This window comes from Ovis canadensis, chromosome 24, assembly GCF_042477335.2.
Source record: "Ovis canadensis isolate MfBH-ARS-UI-01 breed Bighorn chromosome 24, ARS-UI_OviCan_v2, whole genome shotgun sequence".
NCBI lineage: Eukaryota > Metazoa > Chordata > Mammalia > Artiodactyla > Bovidae > Ovis > Ovis canadensis.
The window spans coordinates 40,542,720-40,561,683 of NC_091268.1; the positions used below are offsets into that span (position 1 = coordinate 40,542,720).

The 18,964-nt window shown below is 52.8% G+C and overlaps 1 protein-coding gene across 4 annotated transcripts in view; it reads left to right on the top strand.

Annotated features, from left to right (window-relative positions):
- Window positions 1-18,255, top strand: part of KATNIP (katanin interacting protein) — a 233,032-nt gene extending 214,777 nt beyond the window's left edge. For all 4 annotated transcript variants that reach the window (XM_069570404.1, XM_069570402.1, XM_069570403.1 and 1 more), the window contains 9 exons: window positions 5,141-5,306; window positions 8,507-8,664; window positions 10,129-10,193; window positions 11,864-11,974; window positions 12,770-12,909; window positions 14,758-14,859; window positions 15,422-15,582; window positions 15,727-15,815; window positions 16,361-18,255. In XM_069570404.1, coding sequence (XP_069426505.1) covers window positions 5,141-5,306; window positions 8,507-8,664; window positions 10,129-10,193; window positions 11,864-11,974; window positions 12,770-12,909; window positions 14,758-14,859; window positions 15,422-15,582; window positions 15,727-15,815; window positions 16,361-16,419 — 1,051 coding nt within the window. In that variant the 3' untranslated portion in view covers window positions 16,420-18,255. The remainder of the gene's footprint in view (window positions 1-5,140; window positions 5,307-8,506; window positions 8,665-10,128; window positions 10,194-11,863; window positions 11,975-12,769; window positions 12,910-14,757; window positions 14,860-15,421; window positions 15,583-15,726; window positions 15,816-16,360) is intronic.
- Window positions 18,256-18,964: the final 709 nt, after the last annotated feature.

Below are 18,964 nucleotides of genomic sequence, written 5' to 3' on the forward strand. Positions count from 1 at the left end.
AATCCCAGGTCTGAAAGTATTTCATCTCTGGGTATGTCAGTATGTATCGCTGAACAATAAGGACTTACACCTGATCCAAGTATCATTATTCTACCTAAATGATTAACAGTCTTCCTTTAAATTTGGAGAAGGAAATGGCAACCCACTCCAGCATTCTTGTCTAGAGAATCCCACGGACAGAGGAGGCTGGCGGGGTCACAAAGAGTCGGACATGACTGAGTAACCAAGCACTCGTTTAAATTGCTAGATTTCTAGCATATTTCTATTTCCCTCGCCATCTTTTTTCCCCCCTTTTATAACAGTTTGTTCCTTGAACTGACATCTAGATATGATCTATACATTGTGATTGCTCACTGTGTCTCTTAAAAATTGTTTTTTTGTAATTCCCTGGTGGTCCAGTGGTTAGGAGTCTGTGTTTCCACTGCTGGGGGCCTGGGTTTGATCCCTAGTTGATAGGGAACTAAAATCCTGCAAGCTGAGTGCCATAGGTAAAAAACAACTTTTTATTTTTAAAATTTATTTTAAAATTGTATTGACATATAGTTGGTCTACAGTATTGTGTTAGTTTCTGGTATATGGCAAGGTGATCCAGATGTGTATACATATATATGTAAATAGATACATACGCATATGTGCTGCGCTGTGCTAAGTCACTTCTTGTCTGATTGCATGACTATGGACTGTAGCCCACCAGGCTCCTCTGTCCATGGGATTTTCCAGACAAGAATACTGGAGTGGGTTGCCAGGCCCTCCTCCAGGGGATCTTCCTGACCCAGGGATCACACTCACGTCTTTTAAGTCTCCTGCATTGGCAGGCAGACTGTTTACCACTAGCGCCACCTGGGATGCCTGTATAAGCATATACACATATGCATATATACCCACATATATGTATATACATAGATGCATATGTATGCTGCTGCTGCTAAGTCACTTCAGTCATGTCCGACTCTGTGCGACCCCATAGACGGCAGCCCACCAGGCTCCTCTGTCCATGGGATTTTCCAGGCCAGAGTACCGGAGTGGGTTGCCATTGCCTTCTCCATGCATATGTTTATATATATGTAAATTTATGCATATATGGGCTTCCTTGGTGGCTGACATGATAAAGAATCTGCCTGCAATGCAGGAGACCTGAGTTTGATCCCGGGTTGGGAAGATCCCCTGGAGAAGGGAATGGCTGCCCACTTCAGTATTCTTGCCTAGAGAATTCCAAGGACAGAGGAGTCTGGTGGGCTGTAGTCCGTGGGGTCGCAAAGGGTCAGACACAACTGAACAACTAACACACACATATGCATGTATATGTGTATAATATATATATGTGTTTATTCATATTCTGTTTTAAACTCTTTTCTCTTAGAGGCTATTAAAATATTGAGTAGAGTTCCCTGCACTATACAGTAGGTCCTTGTTGGTTATCTATTTTATATATAGCAGCGTGTATATGTTAATCCCAAACTCCTAATTTATTCCTCCCCTGCCTCTTTCCTCTTTGGTAACCATAAGTTTGTTTTCTATGACTGTGAGTCTATTTCTATTTGTTAATAAGTCCTTTGATGGTTGATATATCACCTAAGCCTCTCACAATCTCTGGGTTCCCTTCCATCTTTTTTCACTTTTTTCTTATAAATGATCTGTAGAAGAAACCAGGGTTTTTGCTCTGTTGAGTCTGGATTTTACTAGATCAGTAAAATCCAGATTACAGGATTTTAAAATTTAAATATTACTGGATTTAAAATCCAGTATTTAAATATTACTGGATTAATATTATACTATATTATAGTATAATATACTATATAATATAATATAACACATTATATATTATATTAATATATTAATATAATATAGTATAATAGTATAGTATAGTATTATATTATATATAATTAATATATATAATATGATATATAATATAACATATTATTATAATTATATATTTATATTATATATGTTATATATATTATATATACTATACTATTATATTATACTAACATTATACTAATTATAAAATATTACTGGATTAATATTTAAAATATTACTGGATTTAAAATCCAGATTACCAGATTACTGAATCAGTAAAATCCAGTGGATTTTACTGCATCACTATGGTATTGTTTAACTTGTTCCTCAAGCTCCTGTATTTCTTGTAAACTGTTCACTAGATCTAGAGGCCTGATCATACTGAGATTTGGCCATTAGGGCAAGACGTAACTATCAGGTCATGTACGTTTATATTTCCTTTGGACTCATGGAACATCTGGTTGTCAGGCTTTTTGTGACGCTGTTAGCCAACACTTAGTGGTTAGATCTACTACTCTTTTAGGGGTTGTGACACAGTGATAGACTGATCCTATCACTCTTTTTGTTTGTTTTTGTCAGTAAAGGGAAAATTTGGCTCAATTACTTGGCTACTTTGAGGTACAGTTCAAACAGCAAAGACAGTTTGATGCTTGATTCTTTCCCTTTGTTTCTTCAGTTTTCAAAAGAGCAAATTCTTTCTCTAGAATCCTTTAAAACATTTGTTTGCTTTTGACTACCATAAACTCATGGATTTAAATCTCCTGTGTCCGAAGGGTTTCAATCTACAGCAGTTTTTATCCTACGGATGCTCAAATTGATCCCTCTTTGGACACTAGGGGCTCCTGAATCCTTCTGTAAAATAGTCTCTCATAGCTGCCTTCCTTTCTGATATGACAAGGAATTCCAGGTTCCTCTTGTACATGTATTATCCCCGGTATGGGGTCAGCCATTTCTCCTAGAAGCCTAGGCTCCTTCTACTGGGAAATGGTATTTAGAGACCATAGTCTAGCCACTAGGGGTGCTCATTGCTACTGGGTCAGTCCTTGTTTCTAGGCTTTTTTGTGGACAGAGCTAGGAAGTACCATTTATATATTCTTGAGAGTGTCCGTTAGGGAATTCCCTTCACTGTCAGCTCTAAGTGCTTCAACAGGTCTCTCCACTCTCAGAACTGGGCACTAGTTCTTCTTTGGAAGTGGCCCCATTTATAGGACAGGGAGGTAATTGCTTTTGGAAGGAAACAGAAGGTTCTCTAGTGGTAGACCTCAGCCACTTAATTCCACAAACACCCCAGGGTTAAACTGCTGAATTTCCTCAGTTCTAAGATGCCAGCAGTTGTAAGACACACCATCCATCAATTTAATAACAACCTTTTAGAGGGGAAAAAAAAGAGACATTACCTTCTTGGATGAACACTTTGCTTGTAAGATTTATTCCAAGTCCAAAACTTTAAAATGTAAAAAGGAAAAGCAAAGTTTATCTTAAAATCTAGGAGGGACCTCCGTGACAGTCCAGTGGTTCAGACTTCGCCTTCCAGTGCAGGAGGTATGGGTTCGATCCCTGGCTGGGGATCTAAGAGCCCACATGCCTCTCAACTAAAAACCCAAAAAGTAAAACAAGCAACATTGTAACAAATTCAATAAAGACTTAAAACAATTAATAATAATAAATTAGATCTAGGAAACATGGCAGCAGCTTCAAAGTCACCTGGAAAATGGGAGAGTGCAGAGAGGGGGGCCACCCAAGAGGCAGAGAGGCGGGTTCCTATCTCCAGGGCCAGGCCTCTCCGTGGAAGTGAGACCAGGGCTGGGGTCAGGGCTGAGGTGTGCTGGACAGAATTGGGAAGGATGAGGCCGGAGGACCAGAAACTGGCCGGGGTGGAAGTGCAGTATGGGCCAGCTGGCGAGCTCTTTTAGAACATGGTGGGGCTTCCTCAGTGGCTCGTGGTAGAGAATCCACCTGCCAGTGCAGGGGACACAGGTTAGATCCCTGGTCCAGGAAGATCCCACATGCCAAGGAGGAGCTAAGTCGGTGTGCCACAGCTACTAAGCCTGTGCCCTGGAGCCCGGGAGCTGCAACTACTGAGCCCACATGCCACAACTACTGACGCGGGCACCTCTTTGAGCCTGTACTCTACAACAAGAGAAGACACCGCAATGAGAAGCCCGCCCGCTGCAACCAGAGGGTAGCCCCTGCTCTCTGCAACTAGAGAAAAGCCTGCACAGCAACGGAGACTCAACACAGCCAAAAATAAAATTATTTCTTAAGAAAAGAACATGAGGGTGCTGGGGGCTCCCACCCAGTGGTGGGCAGGCTGCCCTGGGCTACCCAGGCTGAGTGACTGCAGGCCAGCCCACCTCCCTCCAGAGGCACCTGCCCCTTGTCGTACTTGTCCCACGGCAGGAGCTCCCAAGTTCCCCCTAGTGCTTCAGTATCATTTTCCTCCAGCACAAGGAAGAAGGAATAGAGTTCTTTCAAAATGTACCATAGAGTCAATACAGTATTTTACAGAAAGCTGGGGAAATAGAAATTGTCACTTCCCATCCCCTCTGACAGAAATATATTTTTCATTTTTGGTGCTCTCTCTTGGTCCTTGTCCTCATTTCACAACATTAAAGCCAGTGCTCCTGCCATCCCACAGCCTGCCTTTTCGCTTTAGTGCACCATCCTCATGAGGATCATCTTCACTACTGTGTAGATGTACTGAACATTTCCCTCTTTTGAGATCTTGTGGCTAATCTAAGTAATATCTAGGTACAGATGGCTTTCTGACATGTGGAATAAACTTTTCTTAGGAGGAAAAATTCTAGAAGTGGGATCACTGGTTTAAAGAGTCCTGAAAAATAATACATTCCCCACCCTCATCCTTTTTAAAAACCTTGATGATCGCTTCACTGTACCTTTAACAGCATCTAAGTGTTAGTCTTTGCTACCCCGTGGCCTGTAGCCCACCAGCCTCCTCGGTGCATGGGATTTCTCAGGCAAGAATACTGGAGTGGGTTGCCATTTCCTTCTCCAGGGGATCTTCCCCACCCAGGGATCCAACCCAGTCTCCCACATTGCAGGCAGATTCTTTACCATCTGAGCCACCAGAGAATCCCTTTAATAGCACAGGCTGTTGTCTCCCCCAGTTTCTTGTTTTGTCTAACTTCACAGATAAGTGATGACTCCTCACTGTTGCTTTGATTAGTCTCACCTCCCCTTCATGAGCCTGATCCAGCCAGGCTCATGCCAGGCAGGGGCAGCCATCATGGTGGGGAGAGGAGTGGGTGCCGACCCCACACTGTGAGTTCTCCCAGATGACCGGGCTGCCCTCAGCTCTCCCTGCCCTCCCCACTGAGCGCAGGTTAATTGATGGAGCCAACATCACGATGGAGGATGAGCATATGTGGCTGATCCCCTTTTCGCCGGGGCTGGACCACGTGGTCACGATCCGCTTCGACAGAGCCGAAAGCATCGCAGGCCTTCGCTTCTGGAACTACAATAAATCTCCCGAGGACACCTATCGAGGGGTAAGCCGGGGAACAGCGGCCGCGCTCGGTCCACTGTCAGGGAAACAGCGCCTTGATGAATGGCTGGTGTGGCTGCCGGAGAGGAGCATAAATCCTCCAGTACTTTCCAAATGGAGCTGGGGGAGGTTACCGCTGGGGAGCGAGAGAGCTGCTGCCGTTTCCTTCTTCTGCAAACAGCAAATGCAGGCGAAAGAGCCCAGGGCAGACTCGGGGAACTGCAGCGCCTCGTGGCCTCTGGGGACTCAGGGGTCCTCAGCAGGCCCAGCCCCGCTGTGTGGTGCCTAGTTTCACAGCCCTGTTGTTTCCTGAGAGCTTTGGGAACCAGGCCTGGGCTGAGGGCTTCTCACACCTTTGTCATTTCACTGGACCCGCATCCCAGCCTCTGGGAGGCAGGTGTTACTACCCCCATCTTTCAGGATATTGAAAACCAAAGTTCAGAAAGGCCCAGGCACTCACCCAAGATCACACAGCTAGAGGCCCCGTCCCCATGTGCCCAGCTTGGTTGCCCACATTCTGATTTCCACTCCATGTTCTTCTCCTGCTGGGTGTGGGAAAGCAGGGGCCTCTGTTGGCTTGTGGAAAAGAGTTATCAGGAGGTGCCCCTTTCATGGGCTTTTCTGACCAGTGTGCCCATGAACCGTGAGACGGTTGTCCCCTCCCACTACGTAGATGTGATGATGACCAGGTCACCTAAAGTACAGCAAAGCAGTTAGGACCCTAAAGTCACCAGGCTCTGCGTCTGAGTCTGTGTGACCTTTGGCACGTGGCCTGCCTTCCCTGGACCTCAGTTTTCTTGGCTGTAGAAGGAAGAGGAGAAAGACATCCACCTCTACCCCACAGAGGTTGACAAGGCCAGGACCTGGCCTGTGAGGCTGCTCTGAGCCCAGGTCTGGGCTCCTCAACACGTCCAGGGCCTTAAGACGTTGGTCATTTATCACAGCAGAGTGAGCAGTCCCCCTTCCACTGTGCCCACCCCCCATCCCACCTCCTTCAGGAGCCTCAGCTCCCCTGAGCATGCAATTTATAAACCCCCTGCCCAAGGCTGCCCTGGTGTCTGTAAGCACGCTCTCAGGTCAAGCATGTATAAAATGTCAGCTATATTGGCATTAAAAAACATTCTTCTGCCTCAACTTGTGCCTCTGGGCCTTGCTCTTCCCTTGAGTGAATCTGTCTATCCAGTTGAGCTTCCACGAGGCTAGATTTACAGCCTAGAAACACTGCCCCTCTTCCCAGGTGTGGCCCCCACCAGCTGCAGTACTAGTGACAAGTGGCCACCGTTGGGGGGTGGGCACCATCTGAGAGGGTGCAACCGGGCCGCAGTGGGATGGAAACTCTGGTCCCCTCTCTTCCTCCCCGGGAAAGGGTGCCTCAGATGCCTACCCCACAAGGCACTCCTGGGAACTCTGGCTCCGGGCCCCTGGCATGAGGTTAGAGCCAAGCCTGGCACTCCCGGAGGTGGGCTCCACACCCCTCCAGTGTGTCCTTGGGCAAATTGCTTGGCGTCTCTGAACTCTGGTTTCCTTCGCTGTAAGATGGAGATGATAATTAAAGCTCCCCCTGAGGGAATGAATGGGGGGCTGGAGAAGTCAGGGTTGCTTCCTGGAGGAGGTGGTGGTTCTAGAAGAAGGACAAGGGCTTCCTGGGCCTCGGCTTCACTTCAAATGGCTTTCTCCACCGGGCAAACCCTGGCAGTGCTAGACTTACATCCTGCCTGCTCCAAGTCCAGCAGAAGAGAGAATTCCTCTTTGCAAGCAAGCCAGCAAAACCCCAGGAGCCACACCAATTGTTCTAGTCGAGTTCCATCTCTGAACCAATCACATGGCAAGGGGGTGACAGTTCTCCATCCGGCCAGGCCTGGGGCCTGGGCAGGAACCTTGAGGGAAGCAGAGGGGAGTTAGAGCCACATCCAGCCGTGCCCGGAGCTAGCCCCTCTAACACCTTCTGGGTGCATGCACCCTGTGACTGACTAGGAAGTGAACGTGAAAGTCGCTCAGTCGTGTCCGACTCTTTGCGACCCCATGGACTATACAGCATGGAATTCTCCAGGCCAGAATATTGGAGTGGGTAGCCTTTCCCTTCTCCAGGGGATCTTCCCAACCCAGCAGTCAAACAGGGGTCTCCTGCATTGTAGGCAGATCTTTACCAGCTGAGCTACCAGGGAAGCCCTGAGTGATTACGGGGACCCCCCAACTGCTGAAGGAATGAAGGGCCCCCAGGTACATTGTAATCATGAGACCCAAGTCAGGGCCCCTTTCTTTCTGCACAGAGAAGCCTCTCTGTGTCTCCCAGGGGTGAAACGCCATCAGTGTGGTCAGCAGCGGTCCGTTCTGCTAACCCTTCTCTGCTCACATATCATTACCCCTGCCCAGGGGACCAGAGCTGAGCCACCTCAGACCTGGCCGTTAGGCTTTGACATTGAATGGCTGGTGACAGCCATCCATCTGGCCTAGAACAGGGGGACATGTTAGCTCACATCCAATCAATTCAGCAAGTTCTCAGTAAACACCTACTGTGTGCCAGGCCCTAAGGTGGATGTAGAGATAATCCAGCCAGAGTCTGCCATCAAGGGAGCCCAGAAACCACCCAGGATATAGCTATGGGGTACATGCCCTTAACAGGATGGGCCAAGGGCTCAAGAAGGAAAATCAGGAAGGGGTCCACTTCTGTCCCAAGGGAAAGGGCTAGGAGAGGAGAGGAGGTGTGAATCGGGGGTAGAGAAGGATTGATCTAGGAAAACACTGGCCCACTGTGTACCAGGCACTGTTCTGTTCTGGAGACTTTATGTAAGTTAGTGCCTCATTGAGCCCATTTAACAGATGAGGAAAATTGAGGCAGAAGGGTCGAATAACTTGCACAGCCACTCACGGTGAATCCCAGAGCAGCTGAGTCCACGCCCTTGACGACCCCAGCCCTCTGCAGCTGAGTAGACCAGAGAAGGTCCATTTGTGTCCTCCATGGCGAGGGCCTCACCCGCCTGCTCCTCTGCTGCCTGCCCAGCACCTGGCACAGAGTAGGGATGGCAACTGGAAAGGAGCCCCCTGACCAGGTGGGGTCTGGTCTGGGAGGAAGGCCTGGGGGGGCTCCGTGAAGGCCCTCAGTTGTAAACAGCAGCTACTAGGACCTCCAGCCACATCAGTACTCACCACCCTCCTCACACCGGCTCCTTCTCTTCAGCCTTATTGTTTTTTTTCATTTGCTAGGCCAAGATCGTCCACGTCTCCCTGGATGGCCTGTGCGTCTCCCCTCCCGAGGGCTTCCTCATCCGGAAGGGCCCGGGCAACTGCCACTTTGACTTTGCTCAAGAAATCCTCTTTGTGGACTACCTGCAGGCCCGACCGTTGCCCCCACCGGCCCAGAGGTGAGTGGAGCGGCTCCCGAAACGGTCCTTCCCAGCCTACGGGCCCTGGCTCTGAAGCCTGTACCTAAAGGGCTTTGAAGTGATGATCAAACACATCGCTTTTCAACTTGGCCAGTTTTCTAAAGCTTAGCCAAGCCTCTCCGGAAGCCCGGGGATGTACCCACCTTGTCTGGGGATGTTTGGGTTTTTCACAGTCTTGGGTGTTAGAGATTTTAAATGCTTCGTTGGGCTTCCTGCTGGGGAAAGAGGCTCCAGGCTGCCTAGATTTCAGAAACACCCGCTGGCCCATTCGTAGAAGAGCCTCCTTCGTCTTGTTTCTGTATTCCTGATTTAGAAAGATTCAGAGAGGAAAATGGAGCCTAACATTTCATGGATTCACTGGGATTGCTTGGCCCCAGTCTCAGCTGCTTTAAGTTCCTAACAATTTGTAAATGCCACGTTAAGTTTATTCATTTAAACCCCCTGATGTCCAAATACCAGAGGCCAAGCTCTCGAAACAAAATGAGTTTCCCTTTACCGTAGCTGGCATCACTCCTGGGGCCAGATACTGGGAATAGTCACTTAATTACAACATTGCCCTTGAAATTGAAGAAAGCAGGCCAGAGCCAGAAGTCACTGGCGGTAGACTAGGGAGAGAAGCCCTGCGGGGAGGAATCTGGGGGAGGAGAGAGGCTCCCTCCTGGGTGCCTGCTCTGAGCCAGATGCTTTGTATTCATCCTTCAGATAATCCTTTCAACCATCTTTGAAGCAGGGGTTGTTATGCCCATTTTACAGATGTGGGAACTGAGGCCCAGGCTAGTAAAGCCACTTGCTCAGGGTCCACGAAGCCAAAGCCTTCAAGGGCTCTCCCCACCTCCCAGCCTCCTCTCTCTGCCTGTCTCCTATCCCAGCCCACACCCCCGACTGGCTGCTTTTTGGGATAAACACCAACTGCCCAGCTCCTTCCCACCAGCCTTTGCTCTGGGTGCCGTTCATCTTGGAAGGCTCAGCTCTGACTCTTCCCATGGCTGCTTTCTCCTTAGCTCAGATATCACGTCCTTGACCACCACCTGGGGTAGGAGCCTGCCCCCTCCCAGCACCACAATCCATGGGTCCATCATGGGTCTCAGCTTAGCACAGAGTGGACTTAACCTTGTTCACGAAGGGACTGAGGTCGAATGGAGTGGTTCAGAGTGTGGACCCTGAAACCAGACGACCTCGGGTCACATCCCACTTGTGCCACTTCCCAGCTGTGTGACCTTGAGCAAGTGACTTCACTTCCTTGTGCTCCAGGGACGTGAGAGTACTCAGCTCCCAGGGTTGTTGTGAGGATTATGAGTCAAACCCAAGGGGACGAGCCTCTCCCAGTGGATGGGAACTCTGTGTGAGCAGAAGCTGTGTGCCTGCCCCTCCCCCACCACCTCCCAGGGGGAATAACTGACCAGCAACTCAGGCCACTACAATCCTCTGCTTCTGTGTTTGCAGGCTGGACACGAAGAGCCTGGAGCGGGCGAGCATGGACTACGAGGCGCCCCCGATGCCCTGCGGCTGTATCCTCCTCCTGTTGGTGTTTAGTCACTCGGTCGTGTCTGACTGTTTTGAGACCCCATGGACTGCAGCCCACCAGGCTCCTCTGTCCATGGGATTTCCCAGGCAAGAATACTGCAGTGGGTTGCCATTTCTTTCTCCAGAGCATCTTCCCCACCCAGGGATTGAACCCAAGCCTCCCGAGTCTCCCGCATGGCAGGAGGATTCTTTACTGCTGAGTCATCCAGGGACTCCTCCTCCTGCCGCCCACACGTCGCACATGGCAGGCCCTCGGGTCACACCCAGAACCCAGGGAGAGGGCCAGGCCCTTGTATCTCCTTGCCGGCCCTGGGGCGGGTTCTGGGCTTTAGCTGCGGCACTGGGTCTCAGCCAGGCCTCAGCAGAGGCAGCGGAGCCCATGCAGGGAAACTGCGGAGAGGTTAGGCAGGCTCCCAGGTCCTCAGGGAGACTGGTGCTTCTGGGACTGGGGGGCAACACGAGTTCTAGACCCCACCCCCCTGCTGGACTGAGGTTCAGAAGGCAGCACCAAGGACTGTCGATGGGACTGCTTCTGGGACTGGGGGGCAACACGAGTTCTAGACCCCACCCCCCTGCTGGACTGAGGTTCAGAAGGCAGCACCAAGGACTGTCGATGGGAACCCACCTGGGGATGGGGCTGGGGGCTCTCCTTGGAACCAGGTGGGGAGGAGGTGAAAAGGGAAGGAGTCATAGCTCAAACGTGCTGGACCCCTCCTGCCACCTGGCAGTGTTGGCAGTGGGTCACCTGTGTGAACCCTCTGTGTTAGCCCTGTGAGGTGGGCACTGCTAGCACCCCCATTTCACAGCAGAGAACACTGAGGCACAGAATGGTTGAGTAATTTGCCGGCTCACACAGCTGGGAAGAAGCAGAGTCAGGTCTAGTGAGCACAGCCAGCCTGGCACTCTCACTTGCCTGTTCTCCCGGGAGGACCACCTCTGACTTAACCCCCTCGGGATCACCCTCCCAGTTCTCAGGCTCCTCGGCCTGCCTGCTCCTGGGGATGCTGGGAGCCAGTGGAGGGCAGGGCTGCGGAAGGGCTGGCACATGGGATGCAGTCAGCAGCAGGAGGGGGTCACCCTGGCACAGCCCATCCCCACGAAGCTGTGACTCTCCCACAACCTGCCTTGCCGTTCATGCCCTCCACACTTGAAATGGGTGGAGGAGGGAACAGGTACTCTGTTCTTGTCATTTTACAACCAGGGAAACTGAGGCAGGAGGGGGTTTTTGAGGTCTGGTCACTGTTCAGTCCTCTACACTGAGTTTGTGACAGATGCTTCTCCATCCTGCCAGCTCCCTGAAGGTCACCCTCCCTGCCTGTTGCCCTGTCTCCCAGGGCCTGGAGAAAGCTTCTGAATTCTTCAAACACACATACACACATTCATATTGCTGTTTAAATGAAAGAAAATTTCATGCCACATACATTTTGATAGACTTCAGTCTCGGAGGGGGAAAAATCATTTTTTTCTCTCGTTCATCTCTATAAACCTATATATATATATATATACACACACACATATATATATATACACACACATATATATATACACACACACACACACACACACACATATATATATCCCTGTTATCTTTGTAATTATTTCCCTCTGTTCTCCAGAAAATTACGTCTGTTTTTTCCTTAATAACATGTTCCAGTCATTTTCCAGTTTCAGCTCCTGACCAGCTGGGGTGACCCCTATTACATCGGTCTTACCGGCCTGGAGCTATATGATGAAAGGGGAGAAAAAATCCCTCTGTCAGAGAACAGTATCCTTTCTAGGCAGAAGGGGGGCCCCAGCCAGACTGCAGGGAGCACGGGAGGGTCCGGAGGAAGGAGCAGAATCCTTGAATGTAGAGGGAAGTGTCCCTGAAGGAAACAGACCTGGAAAAAATGCCACGGCTGTCACTGCTCAGTCACGTCAGTCGTGCTGATTCTTTGTGACCCCGTGGGCTGTAGCCTGCCCGGCTCCTCTGTCCATGGAATTCTCCAGGCGAGAACACTGGAGTGGGTTGCCATGCCCTCCTCCAGGGGATCTTCCCAACTCAGGGATCGAACCCAGGTCTCCCACTTTACAGGCGGATTCCTGACCAGCTGAGCCGCCAGGGAAGCCTGTAAATATTGGGGTGGGTAGTCTCTCCCTTCTGCAGGGGGATCTTCCCAGCCTAGGGATTGAACCCAGGTCTCCTACACTGCAGGCAGATTCTTTACCAGCTGAGCCGCTAGGGAAGCGCATCAAAGCGGCAGCAACCCCTTTCCACCTAACCCATGTTTTCCAGCCTGCCCTCTGCATACTTCCCTCTCCTTTCCTTGAAACTGGCCACCCCTCCACTCTCATCCCCACTCCCCTCAGCCTCCTCACCTTCCTTTTCCCCCAGAACATGTCTAATTTGGCTGACACTCCTCCAGCCGCCCCGAGCAGCAGACAGCGGCTCAGCCCACCCCGGCATCCCCTGCCAGGCCACGCCATCCGCGTGATGGGGGCTGGCGGCCGCAAGAGGGGCCCACAGTGCCCGGGGCCGAACACACTGCTTTGGGTTATGACAGCTTAGAGGCATCCTCAGATATCGCCGCCTTCCCCGACAGCGTCAACTCCCTGGAGGGAGTGTGTGGGGACGTCCGGACCCCTGACAAGCTCATCGACCAAGTGAACAACACCAGCGACGGCAGACACATGTGGCTGGCCCCCATCCTGCCTGGCCTGGTGGGTTCCAGAGGCTCCCAGCCCTGGGGTGGATGGGGGTGGAGCTGGAAGAGGGGTGGTGTGTGTGGCACTTTCTGTCCCCAGTCTCAGCGACACATCTTCCTTCCAGGCCAAGTTAACCTTGAAACAAGTCAGAATGCCCGGGGGCTGCCAGGAAGGCTCAGGTGTTTGCTAACACATCTTCCCAGCCAGAGGTCTTTCCCTTTGCTCTGGGGGTGCTGATTATCAAGTGGGCCTCTGAGGCCAGGAGCCCAGCGCAGCAGGCCTGGGGGCGTGGGCAGCCCTCGGTCCCTGTGAGCCTTCCTCTCCAGTTCTCTTTCCTGTCTCTGCTTCGCTCTGCTCTTCCCTCCAGCCCCAGCCTCTCCACATTCCTGATTTCTGCTCCTTCTTTGTGTCACCGGGTACTTGATCCCTACTTTGCCCTCTCTCTGTCCTCAGACCTGCCTGGTAAGCTCTTCCAACCCACCAACTCAGTCTCCCAGATCACAGACTCTACAAGTGGTCCCACCCATCTTTTTGCTCCAAAGCGAACCTAGGGGTGGGCCTTTGCTCATCTGGGCCTGGCCGATGGCGGTAGCAAGGGAGGTGAGGGACCACTCGGGATGGGATGGGGCGGATCGCAGCCCCCCAGCCTGTCAGCCACGGGCCCAGATGCCTAGGTAGATGTGAAGCAGGGGCTGGGGTGCCCACCCCTGTGACCCCTGGAAGGAAGACAAGGGATACATTCTCCTCTCAAAATCCTCCCAGGAAGGGGCAGCACCCCTGCAATATTCCGTCAGATTCCCTTGAGCAGAGGCTGACCCCTCCGGCCCAGCCCCACCACTGCAGACGGGAAATGCATAGATCTATCAGCCTTCACACCTGGGGCTGCAAACTGGTGGCCCCTAGCCAGTCTAGCCTTCGGCCATCTTGACCTTGACCTTCAAGCATTTGCCATTCTTTCACACGAAGACCTCTGGGTGTGGGGCAATCTCCCCGTCTGTCCCTCTCTCAGCTGGACTCAAATATTTGTATCCAGTTGAGTCCCATGGGCACTCACTTGGAGGCTCCTCATCTAAATAGTTTCCATGGTACAAGCAGAGAAGGCTGACCTTTCCCGTACCCCACTACATCCTCTTGGGGCTGAAACCCTGGGCCTGGGTCAAAGCTAAGCCTGCAGCCTATGGCCAACAGTGAATTCTATTTGCTTTATCCTATCTTGCAAGGGCTCCCCCACTAATATTTGAGAGTCTATGTTGGGGGTGGGGAGCTGGTGGGGGGCTCTTGGGTCCCACTTTACTAGCTGATTTTTGCCACTGATTGGAACACCGCCCCCCTCCTGCCCCCACTACCCCACACCAGAGGTTCAAAGATCTCTGCTGAAATTAACCAGCACCGCCTTCCTGGCCAGTCAGGGATGCTTTTCATTTGTGATTCGGGGAAAGGACAAACAGGGGTCAAGGCTGTGCTGATTGCTCCGGGGGGGCAGGGTGGGGGGCCGTGCCTCTTGACTCTGGAGTTGGGGGCCATCGCCCTTGGCCCTGAGACCCCGGACTGTGTTTCTGGGCCTGGCCTGGAGGAAAAGGAAGGGTGTCCCTGATTCTCCGCGGGCATTTAAATGAGAGCCACGCCAGGCCCAGAAAACAGGCCCTTCAACAGCCAGCTCAGCGGTTTGTTGCAAACGCAGCCACACGTGACCTGACTCAAGATGGGCTTTGGGGAGATGAGAGGCGGTGAGAGCCCCACACCCGGCAGCCCTGGAGAAGCCCAGCCAGCTGACACGGGCCCACGCCTGGCACCCCCGCCCGGCCCAGCCCCGTGCCTCTGTTCCCAAACATGCCTGTTTGAATTAGTTCTTCCCTCTGACAGGTGAACCGGGTTTATGTGATTTTCGATCTGCCCACTACGGTGTCAATGATCAAACTGTGGAATTACGCAAAAACACCGCATCGAGGGGTGAAGGAGTTTGGCGTAAGTACTTATTGGCTGGGTTTTGGGAGATAATTATACCCGTTGGTAATTAGGCCACCAGCAATTATCATTTGTCACACTTTGAGTTACTTCTGTCGGCCGCAACCTTAGACACAAATGCTGGGTCCTCAGAGGCAGGGATCTATGCCATCCGTCCGTGAATTCAAAGGCTTCTCTGAGTGATTTGAGTCATCACCCCGAAAAAGCAGAATGTTGCTTTTCTTTCATCTTTTCTCCTTGAATCATAGTGGTGTGGGGAGTTCTTCCTGCCAAGGGGCAACTCAGGTGGGAAGAGTCGGGGGGTCCTGGGGGTCAGAGACCCGAGTTTGCCTCTGAGCTCTGCCACGTGGGTTTAAGATTTGAGCCCTTGGAGCCTCAGTATCCTCGTTGGCAATGTGGGGCTGATCCAGGCGCCTTTCCTGGCCATCATGAAGATTTGAAATCACAACACGGGCTGAGTGTGTAGTAGGCGAGCCTCTGGGCAGTGATGCCCTTCACTAGAGGTCACACATGGGAAGGAGGAGGGCAATGCTGGACTGCAGCCCCTCTTCTGCCTGTCCAGCTCCTGGTGGATGACTTGCTCGTGTACAACGGGATCCTGGCCATGGTAGGCCACCTGGTCGGGGGCATCTTGCCCACGTGCGAGCCCACGGTGCCCTACCACACCATCCTCTTCACCGAGGACGCGGACATCTGTCACCAGGAGAAGCACACCGCCATCAGGTGCGCCCCCCTCCCACACCAAGCTGGCCCTGTGACCTCCCCTCCCCTCCCCTCCGACCTCCCCTGCCAGCCCTAACGGCGGAGGATGCCAGGGACCTGCCGTCTGGAGCCGGAAGGCACCTTCTGGTTTTTCCCTCTCCGCAGCAATCAGGTAGAGGACCAGGACGTGCAGATGATGAATGAAAACCAAATCATTACCACCTCGAAGAGGAAGCAGAATGCAGTTGATCCAGGTCAGTTTCCTCAGAGCGCCCCTCCCACCCCGCTTCCAGGGTCTGGTTAGAACAGAGAAGGAGCTGGCAGCATCAGACACTGTCTGTCATCCCTGCCAGCCTTCAGCCCCCTCTTCTCCACCCAGGAGCCTTCCTGGGGGTCTGTGGAATGGGTGATGGGGTCAGAACCCTGGGAGTAACGTGGTATGCTTCCCGGAAGCCAGGTCTTACGGGTACAGAGGGGAAAGGGCCATTAAGGGCAGAAGCGCTGTATCAAGAGGATAGCCTTGGACCATGGGAAACCCGGAGAGGATGCGAAGGGTGAGGGCCTCCCAGAGAGGGGATGCTTGAACTGGATCTTAAAAGATGCACAGGGCTGGGCAGGCAGAGGGAACAGTGTGGGCCAGCCTGCTCCGAGCTGGAGGCTGCTGGGGGCGGTGGCTAGGTCTCCAGGGGCCGTGAGTGCCGAGACCCCGGGCGAGGTGGTTTTCACCCCGAGGGCAGGGGGCAACCCTCGGGGATGGAGGCTGGGTAACAATGCTTCCTCTCGTGCTCCCCCTCCACAGCCTTACGCCCCAAAACCTGCATCAGTGAGAAGGAGACAGCGAGACCGTGGCGGTGCTGACCGGCGAAGGAGCGGGGCTGGTCCTCTCAGCCAGGACGGGGCTCTGCACCAGCCCCCATGCAGCACCTGTGTCCCTGGCCCTCAGGCATTCGTGCGGGCCTGCCCAGACTCCAGACCCCAGAGGGCGGAAGGGAGCTGCAGTGTGGAGGGGCCCGCTGGGGAGAAGGGACTCAAGGGGTGAACCGCCCTGGGAAACACACGAGTTCAGGAGGAGGAAGGGGTGTGTGGTCTTCCACTGGCCCCTGCGGTCCTGGGGTCAGCACGGGGAGCCCGGGGACTCCTGGCTCTGTGACTTTTGGGTGAGATCCCGCAAAGCAGGGCCCGTCATGGGATCCGTGGGCTCTGCCTGTCTCGAGGTAACACAGTGACAAGGCCTGGCGAGGCCTCCCAGCCAGCTGCCCCAGGGCCCGGGGCATTACTGAGCCAGGTGGAGGAGACCAGGCCTCAGATACCAACACCAACAAGCATGGGGCCCTGCCTTCGGAGGCCCCCACGCCCATCTCATCCCTGCCTCATCCGGGGGCTGGAGGAGCTGGCCAAGAGGGTGTGGTTCTCCCCTGGACCCCTCCTGGACTGCTACCACCCCTTCACTCATCCCGGGGACAGGGGGTCTCACCCAGGCCCGGTGGAGAAGGAGGGATCCCATGAGGGATCCCTGATCCTGCTGGATCTCTGTCCTCTGGTTAAGCCCGAGAAGCGATTGGGAGCTTAGGAACTGAGGGAGCTGAACCCACCTGCTGCCCTGAGTCCACCCTGAGCCTCTCTCCGGCATGCGGGCCCCAGTCCCTGCAGTGCTGCCAGGCCCAGACAGGACAGGCAGGCAGCGTCCTACCCCAGAGGGTCAGGAGGGCCCATCCGGATGCCCTCTAGACGCCAGGCCGGGAGACAGAAGACCAGTGTCACAGCCGCACCCTCAGCCCCAGAGGCCACGCCCCTGCCACTTGAACTAGCCTGGGGGTGGGGGGCGGACTCCCTCTGTCGGATCCAGGCTTTTCTCCCTTTCCATCCGTTCTTGTCCCCCTGCGTCCTGGGCCCCAGGCGGTGAGGTTCTTGTTGCCCAGGGGTCCCTATGCCTTTGCCCTCTTCTAGCAGCTTCTGGGCAAGCTGGACTTGTGCCTTGCCCCCACCAGCCACGTGAAGCCCAGATCACATCTATTTTCATCTGTGTAACAAGCTCGGATCAGGGACCTCATTGGTTTCCCAGTGGTGGGTAATTTCTCGTTCCAAATATTAATCCATTGTTTTCCTGGCTCCCGGCCCGGCCCCGCTGCCACCATACTGTACTCCAAGTAGGTTCCTATGCAACCAAAAGCCCCAGCAAATACTTTATGAGCTTTGCAGCTTCAGCCGAGCAGCGATGCAAATGAGTTTTTCATTAGGAGCGTGGGGCCCGACGTGAAGATAAGGAATTGTTTCTCCCAGAGAAGATCCATAATTTCGGTAGCTTCCAAGCCCCCAGCTTCTAGGCTCACCTCACCCTTCCAGATGTGGCAAGCACCTCCACCTCTGGGCCTCCAGACTCCCAGGAGAATCGGGGGGCGGTGTGGCGGAGGGGGTGGGGAGTTGATCGACTTTTAGTGATCAAAACCAGTACCTTGGCTTTAAAGGGAGCCCAGCTTTCTATTCCCGCCTGAGGCATTTGTAACAGGTCAGATATGTTTGGGAGATCACACGAGTACCACACTCACTTGCTCCCAGGATCTCAGTTGATATTTATAACTGTATGTACCATGCAAGTTAGGAGGGGAAGGGGAAAAAAAAGCTGTACAGGCATTAACCCTAAAATAAATTTCTATTTTTTTCTCTTGCAAGATCAATAAAAAATGTTATTAAGAATATGGTCTGATGTGCTAGATTTGGGGTCAGACAAGAGGGAGACTGTGCTGCCTCCAAGAATGGACTGAGTCCACTGGAGGCTGGCCACTCCCTCTTCCCACCTGCGAATGAGGTCGTGATCCTGGCGAGATAATAGAAGCCCATACAGTTTACCAGAGAAGGCAATGGCACCCCACTCCAGTACTCTTGCCTGGAAAATCCCATGGACGCAGGAGCCTGGTAGGCTGCAGTCCATGGGGTCGCTAAGAGTTGGACACGACTGAGAGACCTCACTTTCACTCTTCACTTTCATGCATTGGAGAAGGAAATGGCAGCCCACTCCAGTGTTCTTGCCTGGAGGATCCCATGGACTGAGGAGCCCGGTGGGCTGCCGTCCATAGGGTCGCAGAGTAGGACACGACTGAAGTGACTTAGCACTTACGCCTAGAACTGACTCATTTCACCCGCATTCAGCCTCGGAGGGTAGGTGTGATTATGATCCTCCTTTTACAGATACAGGAACTAAGGCACAGAGAGGTTCAGTAACTTGCCCGAGACGTTCAGCTTGGGGAGCTATTAGTCAGTATACAAATCCTGAGATAACCACAGGAGAACTGGGGTGAAATTTCCTGGACCCGGGGATTTCCCTTCAGCATGAGTGGATCCTGAAAGCACAGCCCCCAAATGCTTGAGTGCTGGCTCCTCCTGCGGTTCCCCACCCCCGCTTCCT